Raw genomic sequence first — 11,870 nt, forward strand, 5'->3', positions numbered from 1 at the left:
TTAAGCTGTGCACTAACCTGGGCCAGTATGAGAGATCAACAACAGAGAGGAGTATGGAACCCAGAAAACAGAGACGCATGCTTATCGGTACATACGTCATATACATCCATATATTGGTATATATTGTTGTCAATAAAATATCCAGGCCATTTTAGTGATTTTAATTCAGTTTTATTCAGGCACAGTCTTAATTCATAACATTCTCAAGAAAATTTTCAGGAAATGAATTCATTTTGCACGACAAGAACAAGCTTTGTAAATTAAAAAGTAAAGTAAATTTTGTAAAGTGAATTTTTCTTCCATGAACTGCAAGTTTTTAAGCCATTTTACTCCAGGAGTTATGACATTTCCAGCAATGTCAGCCTTAGCATGTCAGAAATAGGCAAATGGTGTAGAACTTAGCTATAGTTAGCTGTGACAGGAATGAATCTGTGCAGAGACCATACATCTCCTTCTGTTCACAACATCTCCAGTCAAACTGGCTTTGTGAATTCCAATAATCAACTAGTGATGAGAAATTTATATACGTCCATGTCGAGCTGAATGGTGAGAAACTCTTGCATCTCTTTTAGAATATTCTAGATTGGATATCCATTCACTTGAGCATAGTAAACATTGACTCGCTCGCTTATGTATGTAATTCACCATTTCATCAGTGAAAAGCCTGCTAAAGTGAGAGGAGACCCAAGTGCACTGACTTCAGGGGGAACAATGTCAGGGGTGGTAAATGGTGTAATGTCCACCTTCAGCCATGGGTGATGTTTAGCCAAGGTGCTGGTCAGAGCATCTGCAGTCTGATCTGGGATATACATGAGCTGTGTCTTCTTAAAAAAAATTGCTTTTGGCTACAAGCAATATCTGTGTCATTAAGTTATTAGTATATCATTAGGTTCATCATCATCATCATCATCAGTGCAACCTGCATGCCCTGGAACATAATCAGGATCCTCTACATTTATTGTCTTCATTCTGCATGATTTTGGAAAATTATGACATAGATGTATTTCTGTATTTCTCATGTACTTTGCCATATCATTTACCCTCTGCCCTGTTCACAACAACATCATGGTTTGACCCTTTTACCTGATGAATGAAGAGCAACTTTCTTCCTTTTGTGTGACTGAATGAAGTTATAGACTGAAATAATACCAGTCTAGAGGTATGTAGGCGTACAGATGAATATGGGGACATACTAAAGACGTATGTGCTCACTGGGCCATTCAGTTTTACACAATTATACTGTTATTATATGTGTGTAGTTGGTAAATGCTGTAAATTGTTACTATTAACGTATGTGTTTGTTTCTTCATTTTTAGGTTTATTTATTGGTGCAGCAAGCTACAAACTCCGTCAGTAAAACTGACCTAGCTAGTTAGCAGCTAGGCGCTTTTTTGTTGCCATATGGCAGACATGACTGATTTTGGGGTTTGGTGAAGTGTTTTTCATTGCTCTTGTAAGGAGAGACTGGGAAAGACTACTTTCCGGTTGCCAATAGTTACCGCTGACCGGTCAGTTCTCTACGGTGACGTTTTCGAATTTGTTACGCAACAGAACAGAACCAGAACGAAAGTCAAGGTCAGATCAGCGCGATAGACAGATTTGTTATTTACGAAACTGTTAGCGAGACACGATGAGTGAATTTCGTGAAGAAATATCACAAGAAAGTTTGCTAGAGCTGTTGAACGAGTCCTTCAGCAGTGAAGGGGACGTTGTGAATTTTACGTCCCTACGAGTTCTGCTGCTCGCTTTAATGAGTGACACAGAGGACAGCGAGGAGACTGTGGACATGATGGAGACTGCAGACATGATGGAGATGGAGACAGAGAAGAGGAGGAAAGAGGACGTTGGCCAGGATGTAGATGAGTCGCAGCCTCCAAGCCTCTCCATCTCGGACATGAGCAAACAATTGGAGGACAACGAGGAAGCAGTGTCCAAGGTATGACCCCATTCTCTATCGTCTGAACTTCGTTTTCTTGTCCAGCAGAAATCTAACACTACACAAATACCTGTAATGTTTTCTACCCCATTTTACACGTTGTTTAAATTAGCCTCCACATTAAGCTTTACTACTTACTGTTAGTAACTGTGATGTTGACATGTTTAATGGTCTGTCTGTGAAATCTTAGTGTAGAAACTTGAACTGAAACCTTAATAAGTATCTGAAGGCCCATATGTTCTGTCCTCAGTCTACAAGTCTCATGCAAGAGTCAGGAAGAGATGAGAATCAGGAGCTCAGGGAGGAGAAAGACAGGCTGAAGAAAGAAGTGGAAAGGCTTCAAAATCAGCTTAGTCAGGTGAGCACATACATAAACCTCACTCCTTTTTATCGAATACATTCAACTAGGTCAAAATCAGAACATCAGTTCATACTGAAGTCTGTTGATTTGCACACAGTAAACAGTAAAATGCAACAAAACCTAAACCTGCTCATAATCTTGTTTATCCAGTGTATGACTTTGGAGGAAATGCAAGCGGCTCTCGTCATCGAGAGACAAAACATGTTGAAGGTAAGATGATGGATTGGCACTGTGTGCAGTTTGAATAGCTAATACTTTAGAAAACCTGCTTAATTAAAACAGATTGGATAGAATGTGATAATTTACTGAAATGAACGTAACATACCATCTGAGATGTTTAGCAAACAAATGCTTGATTCGGTTGCTTGATTGCATTGCATGTAGTCCTAATTTAGAGAACTGCGTCCTCTCAAGATTTCATAATGGTGGATATATGATCCATTTTCATACAGGAACTGAAAGAAAGCATCACTGGCACCGGGTTCCCAGATACAAGTAGGGAGATTAATGTCTCTTCGACCCCAAGAGACCCTTCAACGAACATATCTGATAGAGCCCTGGGCCAGGTCAGCAGTGGGGCTGAGCAGAACCCAGAGTCACCTGAAGCTCTGATGGATATAGCTCAACTAGATAAGATGCAGAAGAGCCTGGAGGCTCATGTGGAGCGCCTGGAAGGTGACATGCTTATGCAACTACTAAGACAAGAGCAAATAAACTATAGGCCAATATTGGCATATAACTATATAATACAAATTTCATTAACTGCAGTTTGACAACTATGTTTAAAAGAGAGTCTTATAGATAAAAACATTAAAACAACACAATTCAAATATTGTGATTTGTCTGATATTTAGGTCTTAGTGCCCCTTTTTCTGCTGTGCATATGTAGCTGGTCCAAATCTAGGTATTAGAAGCATGTATTAATTTTTCTGCTTAGGAAAAAGAGAAAATATGCTGGAGAGGTTTTCCAAGTTTCAGGTGACAGTCAGCCAGAGCAGAGACAGTTTCTCTGGATTAGGGCAGCAGCATCATCTGCAAACAGCTGACCTCAGGTAAATTCCATTCTCAGGCCAAAGGAAGCAACACTGGGAACAGTTGTAGATCCTTCTCTTACTTCTCTTACATTACATTAAATTCTATATCTAAGAATCTGAGGAAGTATTTTTGTATATGCAAATTGAAATATTATTAGCTAGGGCTACATGGACATGCAATGTACATATGTACTTGTAACCTTTAACTTGTAATCTGTGTAACATATATATGCCACAGACGTAAACACCAGTCTTTTTAACCATAAAGAGATGAATTTAAAAAGCAGGATTTTGAATTCAAGGTTACATTAATGTCAAGAGAAAAATGTATGGATGTGGAAATCTGAACAGATAGTAAAAAAAACAGTTGTAGAATAAGTCATCAGTCCTCCGTGCCACAAATTTCTACTAAATACATCCTCACAATCTTTCTTACAATGTAACATACACTTTGACAGGATTGAAGTGCAGAAGCTGCATGAGGAGCTCCAAAATGTAAAGCAGAAAGTGCTGGCACTCAGGGAACAGAAGGGAAGCTTAGAGAAGGAAATGCAGGATACACATCAGCCTATAAATGTGCAGGAGGCTGTTCTGCAACTACAGGCTGAGTATGAGAAGCTCCGCACAACCACCCACCAGCTGGTGAAGGATAAGAAACAGAAAGAAAGTCACACCGAGGTAAGGAATAATGAGGTTATAAAAGTCATGGAAAATTCAGCACTGGCATTACAGTATTATACACACAGAAAGATACATGTAATAATATGCTTATCTCTCAGGAACTGTACAAGTTTATGAAGGAGCTGGACGAGAAGATCGCAGACAAGGAGATAATGAAAACTGTAGAAGACATCGTGAGTGTCCTAAATTATAACGCATTATCAAATACAAAGTCCATCGAATGTCACTTTCAGTGGGTGAAATTCTTCTCCCTCATTCAGAAATCGGAAATGCAGACACTGGAGAACAAGGTCCTCCTGTGTGATAAAACAGCAGCCAAGCTGAAGAAGAAGTTCATGGATCTTTTCAGCAACTTCTCTGACCATAAGGAGACCTGTGAAAAGGCTCATGAGAAGATCTTCCAAGAACTGGACTGCAAGGTGAACAGAGCAGATCTGTGACTTAACATGAAAAACCTTTTTGTTGGGCCTGCTGAAAAACAAGTTGCTAAAATATCATTGTACGGGTTTCCCGTTCCTGTCAGAATTGTTCAGTGATTGCTTGGTCTAGCACATTTGATTTCAGTCAACAAGTCAGTTGTAAGGTAAATTATATGCTAGAGCAAAAAGAACACTAAATGTGCTGCAGCTTTCCTTAAAGAAAAGCAAAACACAATATGGTATTCTGTGAAATCAGAAAGATGAGTTAATTTTTAAAGTTAAAACAAGGCTCTGATGAACTCTGAATATACATCTCATTGTAATGTTTTGTGTCTCTGGTTTCAGGTGAACCAAACTGAGATGGATCATCTGAAGAAGCAGCTAGAGGTTTTCAGGTTGAGAATCCTCAAGCTACACACCCTACCTGCAGAAAGTGATGATGCTGCTGTCGTCAGGAAGTAAGTAATGCAAACAGTGTCAGTGTGTTTCAGTGTAAGCGGAAACCCTCTATAGCCACACTCTAAAAGATGCTTCTATATTATGATGTTTTTCTTTTTAATGATAGCTCCACGCTTCCTGCTCACATGTGCATTATGTGCTTGCCCCAATTAAATCCAGCGTAATTTCATCTGTGCCACTGTGTTTACCAGTTTTGGTTAAACTATGTGATTGCAGGCCAAATTTAGTACCTAATAATGATCAATAAACTGTCCAAACCTTTTCCAGTTGTACTTTTGGATCTTACATTTCAGAGGTACAGCTTTGGTGATTATCAGCCTGCAGGGAAATTTTAATTTTATTCCTCTATGGCATTTGATGCTATATGACATTATAATAGCACAAGAATTCCACAGTAGGTTTTGAGAGTGATTGGTTCTGCCCTGTTACCTTTTCCCCTGTATTAGCTAGCACTTCAAAACTATATCAAAAAATGATTTGCTTTCTCCAGACCAGATAATTGGAATGCCCTTTTGTTGTGCTTTTTTAGATAAGAATTTATTTGCAGAATGTAGTACATAAAAATACAGCAGCCAGTGTTGGAATCATATTATCCCCATTCTCTTCTTCACATTAATTCATTTTTTTCTCCCTCTTCCTAACAGACAGTGTTTGACAAAGTTCAAATGCCTCCCCTTTGATGGACCTGACAACATGAGTATTCCTGAACCGTATGTTTGCATTTTGAGCTTTAAATCCATTTTAATGTATTCTACGTGACTGAGTACTAAAAATTTACTCTGTCCTGTGATTCTTTTTCTTTTTTTCTGGATGCTCTCAGATCCATGCTGGTATTGCCTAAGCCTCCAAGTTCCCCCGCTCCAAAGCACAACAGGAGGTAAAGCTAATTTTTTTCATTAGTTTATATCATGGCTATAATAATAACATGTATAGGTGGAAAGAACTGTAACAAGAACAGCAATCAACTAGCGAACAAAGAGTTACAGAAGTGTCTTGTTTTACCCTTATACTGCTTAGTTTCACTTCTTTTAAGGAAATCATAAATCCTAATTTCCTCATTTTGCTAATTTCCGAAGCCCATAATCCACCTTTGGTTCGTCTACACTTCATGCTTCAGTAGTTAAACATCAGCCTTTTTACTTCTCCAGGCCGAGGCATAGGACTAAATTGGACGAGTCAGCTGAGGGATCACCTACAGAGGGAAGCATGGAACAAACCAGGGAGGGAGACAGCTGTGGTTTTGATGAGCGAGTCCACGAGGAAAAGCAAGACATCAGTTCCGTGAAGACTGAGGATGTGGGACTGACCGTCACTCCCCCCAAAGAAGGCAAGACCCCCTTTATCCTGCTCTTAATTCTTAGTATTCTATACTTATAATGTTATAGTGAGAGTAATAATGAGAGTCAGCAGCAGGTGAGAATTTGGCCCAAACTAACACTATACACTTTAGCTAGATTAAAAAACATGTTGATTACAAATGGCGCTAATGTAAAATGATCCAGAGAACAACAGGAACTACTGCTTCAGATTCTGAGCTTACAGTCCTGGCCTTATCATTCCGACTGATACAAGACATTAAATGTTGAAACTTGTATAATAGAGCAGTACAGCAAACAGAAACGTTTCTCTGAAATTATATACATAAAGATCTACATAGTTACGTACATCCACAAACATTATGAACTATTGCTCCAGGATTTTGGAAGTGCGTCTTCTCTTGTAGAAAAATGCTATTGCGAGTTGTGCTGTGCACAGCATTAAATTGATATTAGTAAGCTAGCTAGGTAATGTTAGAGCACCAGCTGAAGCACAAGGCTTTTGCCAGCTAAAGAACAAGTCAGATGGCTCATGTTTGTTATGATCCATCCATGAATGTGCTAAGCTATCTGGCTCAAAGACACTTTAAGAGAAGATGCTTGTCTCTTATGCGGCTGTGTTAAGTTGCTCAGCCTGTGAGACTTTACTAATGAAATTCCAGTTCATGTACCTTTGAAGAAACATATTGTCCATAAGCCTGAGATGTTAGAGACCGGAAAATAACCAACGGAATTGCATGTTCAGGTCATGGGCTTCCTGCTGGCCTGGACGAGGGGGAGAAGATCGAAAGTGCAAGGAAAGAGAGGGCCTGTCAGGCCACATTACCACCTCTGACTGATCTCACTCAGCTGGACAAGAGGAAGAGGATGATGGATGAGATGGAGAGGAAGGAGTGGGCTTTCCGAGAGCAGGAGATTGAAAAGTGAGAAACAGTTCTCTTACCACAGACATCTGTGCTATGCTTTCAGGGTCTGACCTATGGCCTCTTTCTCACTAAACAAACACATACATATACACAGACACAACAGTCTCAAGATATGTCAGTATCCAAGATGATTTTTCAGTAGCATCTAAACCAAGTATTTGCTTTTAAGCCACAAGACAATTACAGTGGAACCTCGGCATACAAATTTAACTTGTTCTGGAGGCGAGTTCTTAAGGCAAAAATTTGTATTGCGAAATTAATTTTCCCTTAAGAAATAATGTAAATACAAATAAACCATTCCAGCCACCCAAAAATATTACCTATATTACCAATATGACCAATGTAAACTGTATGGCTGCTTACAAAGAACTGACCCAAGCCAAGCATTCCATGTCAAGGATCCTCACAGGAAGTCACCAAGCTTGGGCTAAAAATAAAACAGACCACCCACACCACCATTCTGTTAACAAAAAAAATCACGTAGCTTTTGAACACAAGCCGAAGGCAACGTTAGTATTGTTGGTTGACTCTTTCCAAACAGCTTTCATTGGCTGGAAAAAAAAGTTAATATTCATAACCTTTTGTTTTGAACGGCTCCCGGACGTATGCGTAACTTTGCTGGCGTTCAGTTCGGTTTGTTCGTATGCTGAAAATTCTTCATATGCCGATGCACATTCCTTTGCAAAATTTCAATTCTTAAGGTGAAAATTCATAAGTGGTATGCTGAGGTTCCAATGTATGTAGAAAGAGATAGGAAATAAAACACGCGTGTTATGGTAATGACAACATTACAAACCTATATTTTTCACAAAATTTTTGTCATTTGTTATGTTTGTTTGCTTGTAAATATGAATATGTGTGTATTGTTGTTATACCTAGGTGTCTGTACATTTGTCTTTTTGTGCTGCAGGCTGCAAGAGACTCGTTTGACTCTTTTGGTGCGTTTTTTATGGGAGAGAGAGTCACAACAGGAGAAGGTCACAGAGCAGAGGCTGGATGAGCATTTTTACAAGCTGCAGAAAGAGAAAGAAGAACAAGTCCAGAAAATATGCAGTGACTATGAACGCTGTAAGACCACACACTCTTACATCTTTATTAGAGGAAAAGCCACATCCATTATCTGTCAATATTATGCAAACAATTACATACATAGTAGCTCACCATACATATCATTAGTTAGTATAGTACCATTACTGATGAAAATAAATACATGCATTTATATTGAGAATAAATATTAGACAAAGTAGAAGTTGTTAATTCGTTAATTACGCTCTCTCTCTCTTTCTCTCTCTCTCTCTCTCTCTCTCTCTCTCTCAGCTTTGCGTAAACTCAATGCAAAGAGACAGGGTTTGGAAGAGAAGCTGAAGAGACGAGACATTATCAACAAGCCACGCCACGGAGTCTTCCCTGATCAACAATCACAAAGCAACGTCGTCAAGAGCTGCTTCCCCGACACCTACCAAGGTATCACTGATCACTTCCACCTCATATCTAATGCTCAGTTCAGAGCCTTCAGACAGCTTGTTGGTTTTCTTTTATAAAAGTGTTTACATTCTATAGTACAGGGCATTTTATAGTACAGGGCATAATATTGTATAGCACAGGTCATCAGATGATGGCTCAAGCAAATTATTTCAGCAAAATGAGCTGGCCATAGTTCTTTGAGTCCAGCTGTTCAATTTTTTTCAGGTTACAGAATCACATGCTTATGCAAACATTATTTACCTGAATGCAAATCAGACCAGAATGAAAAGAGCTACTGAAAGAACTGAAGACATCAGAAAAGAAAATTATTTATTTATTTAGCTTTCTGCTTAGATTCGTGAACTTGCGTCTTGTTGATAAAAAGAAGTCCATGATAAAAATGTATACAGAAAGCATGCACCCATTCCTCCGTTTCAAACTTAAAGCAGACGTGTTTCATGTGTTTAATTTAATACAAGATGTCAGATATGAAGGCACGCACAGCAAAGAAAGGTTACATGGGTTACCATGGGAAAGTACAAGTTGTTTTACAAAACTCTGAGAGCATTCCTACATCTTCACTTCTCCTGGTCAGTGTAACAGTGGTTTAAATTTAATCCACTGGGTTGAAAACAGTCATGAACACATCTATTTTAGAGTCCATGGTGAAAGTATAATCCTTTCGTCTTCATCTTATTTATAGCCCCAAACGTCAATTTGATTCAAGTTTTATTTATACAGCACTGTTAACAAAGGGCTTTATATAAACCTATGCCTTTATAGAAAAAGATTGAAAACCTTTCAACCAATTAGAATGAAGAAACCATTAGTGCTGTAGTACAAAGAAAAGCAACACTGTGATACGTGTAGTAAAAATTACAGTAGCCTCTACACAATTTGGCTAACAACAGTACTGGAACTTAAACCATCTGTCTGCTCTTCATTAACAATCTTCACACTTCAGCCGACTCAGTTACTGTTTTTATTGCACCTTATATCGTGAATTCACACCACAACATCTGCTGTTCTGTGGTTCAGGTTCACTTTTTCTGTCTAGAGCAGTCCTTGTCTTCACATACATGGTATTTTTCCAGGGCAGATTGATGTGTCATTTATTTATCTAGCAACAAATTAAACCAGGTTTAATCAGTACACAATCCCTATGCACACAAATTAGCTAAAAGGACACAATAACACAATATTTTATTGCAATTAGCAGGCTAGAACATAAAAACTTGTCCATCAGCATTCATGTGACGATTTAAGTTCATTAGTTTTTCATCATTATACTAATTCATTTCATCTGGTTTATGAAAATAAAAAAATGTATGACCTGTAATGTTTGCTATTGTGTAATTACAGAGATGTTACTTAGAGCATATCTCTAACTGTGTCTTCTGTTTTGTGTGTGTGTGTGTTTGTGTGTGTGTGTGTGAATGGTCTGTTAGAGCTGGAGACAGATCTTTCACCTAAAGTCCCAAGAAAGGACAAAGACGCCATCAGACGCTCAAGACGCATAGAGATGTTATTGAAGACTCACCAGGTAAGAAAACACTTAATCAGCAGCTTTTTAATGGGTAAGAGCAGAAGAACAACATGCTTTCAAATAGAACTGACCTTCTTCGTGTTAATTTTACTGCTTAATTACAGGGTATTTTTGTTTGATTTATTTCATGAACAAACAGTGTATCTCATTAGTTATGCATATAATAAGTGAATTAAGCGAGAGTGACTGATGTTTTCAGAAAAAATTTAGCAGTTAACGCAAAATCAAGCAAAACGCCAAGCTAAATCACAGATTTGGGCCAAGACGTGTTGTGTGATGTCGTCATAACAAGCCCGCTTCGATTCCTGTGCATCGCACATGAGCACAGCTATCACTGAAAGTAATAATACATACGTCTTCACGGGTAGGAGTTTAAAAGGAGATTCCTGTGCTTGCACAATATCAGCAAAAAAAAAAAAAACACAAAAAAGTTCCATTGCTAATTTTGAAAAATGGCGCAAAATCAAGCAACAAGAGTCGCATGAAATCCTGTGGGACTAATATACTAACAAAAAAATAGTTGCATTTGATATGAAACATTTTTGCTTTTAATACTTACTGAAAACTTTTTAATACTTAAAAAAAGTTCAAAATTAAACAGTGGTGATTTTTTAAAATCTTTTACTCACCTCTTTGACCAGCTAGGAGTATATAGTACATCTGCATTACATTCAGGCCCTATGCTGAATTTATAAACTGCACAGATGGCCTGTTTGAGCTTGCAGTGCAGACAGTTTGGTCATTCAATACTTCTTCTGCAGGCACTGAAAGACAAGAAGGACCAGGTGGAGGAAAAGAAGCCCCTACGCTTCCTTCATAGGGTGGAGAAACCAGCCCCTCGTCCCCCAACGCCCACGGTGGACGTGCCTCCTGAGGTAAACCACTTACACACTCTAGCTGTGGAAAAAAATAAACACGCTCTATCTTTACTGCATCTTGATTTTCTTGGCACTGAATTAGAAAACCGCTGCCTGTAAAAACAAGACTCATTTTGTAGAAGACTGACTACATGGTTCCCATGACAGATCCCATACTAGACACCAGCGGTGTTATCTAGAACCATGGTTCTGAATGTGGGGTCCGTAATCATAGCCAAGGGCTCTAGTTTTGTTACAGTACTCTTCTAACTCAACATTATTCTAGTTTTTGTGCCTTAAATAACGTTATCTGACATCTAATGACAATTCTAATTTCAAAAATTGGGTATTATAGATGAAAAGTAAAGAAATGAAAACAAAAATTGAATCACTCCTATGAATATAATTAAAACACACTTAATTCGAATCATTTTTAATTGCTTGTTCATCATTTTTAAATAGAAGTGTACTAGTAGGTGTGTAAGTATTTGTAGATTTTTATCATGAAATAAAAAAACATTGTTATTAAATTTTATTAGATATATTTATATATTTATTCATTTTAACTAAAGGAGGAAGAGGAGCTTGCTATGATTTGCCTACAGAAGCTGCTCCGAGGCAGATACATCCATTACCAGGTACATAGATAAGAGTACTTGAATGAAATCTCCCCATATGCTCCATATTCCCCTATATTCTATACATATTCTGTTTTATTATCTCGTTTTGTTTTCTGTTTTCTTGTCTACTGTTAATTCCATTCCTTGAGTATTTTTAACTTGACTATTATCTTAATAGATCATAATAAGCATTTCACTACATGTGATAATGTGTATGATTGTGTATGTGTGTGTGATTGTGTATCTTTTTC

The 11,870-nt window shown here is 38.1% G+C and overlaps 1 protein-coding gene across 1 annotated transcript in view; it reads left to right on the forward strand.

The window, feature by feature from the left end:
- Positions 1 to 323: 323 nt before the first annotated feature.
- The window catches only part of LOC131353954 (calponin homology domain-containing protein DDB_G0272472-like), a 21,403-nt gene continuing 9,856 nt past the window's right edge, over positions 324 to 11,870 (forward strand). Inside the window, exons 1-18 of the mRNA XM_058391117.1 lie at positions 324 to 1,936; positions 2,187 to 2,294; positions 2,448 to 2,507; positions 2,750 to 2,972; positions 3,235 to 3,349; positions 3,790 to 4,009; positions 4,111 to 4,185; positions 4,273 to 4,431; positions 4,777 to 4,889; positions 5,535 to 5,600; positions 5,711 to 5,767; positions 6,039 to 6,217; positions 6,952 to 7,129; positions 8,043 to 8,200; positions 8,450 to 8,596; positions 10,045 to 10,139; positions 10,904 to 11,017; positions 11,572 to 11,637. Of these exons, the coding sequence (XP_058247100.1) occupies positions 1,631 to 1,936; positions 2,187 to 2,294; positions 2,448 to 2,507; positions 2,750 to 2,972; positions 3,235 to 3,349; positions 3,790 to 4,009; positions 4,111 to 4,185; positions 4,273 to 4,431; positions 4,777 to 4,889; positions 5,535 to 5,600; positions 5,711 to 5,767; positions 6,039 to 6,217; positions 6,952 to 7,129; positions 8,043 to 8,200; positions 8,450 to 8,596; positions 10,045 to 10,139; positions 10,904 to 11,017; positions 11,572 to 11,637 (2,439 nt within the window). The 5' untranslated portion in view covers positions 324 to 1,630. The remainder of the gene's footprint in view (positions 1,937 to 2,186; positions 2,295 to 2,447; positions 2,508 to 2,749; positions 2,973 to 3,234; positions 3,350 to 3,789; positions 4,010 to 4,110; positions 4,186 to 4,272; positions 4,432 to 4,776; positions 4,890 to 5,534; positions 5,601 to 5,710; positions 5,768 to 6,038; positions 6,218 to 6,951; positions 7,130 to 8,042; positions 8,201 to 8,449; positions 8,597 to 10,044; positions 10,140 to 10,903; positions 11,018 to 11,571; positions 11,638 to 11,870) is intronic.

This window comes from Hemibagrus wyckioides, linkage group LG06, assembly GCF_019097595.1.
Source record: "Hemibagrus wyckioides isolate EC202008001 linkage group LG06, SWU_Hwy_1.0, whole genome shotgun sequence".
Taxonomy (NCBI): domain Eukaryota; kingdom Metazoa; phylum Chordata; class Actinopteri; order Siluriformes; family Bagridae; genus Hemibagrus; species Hemibagrus wyckioides.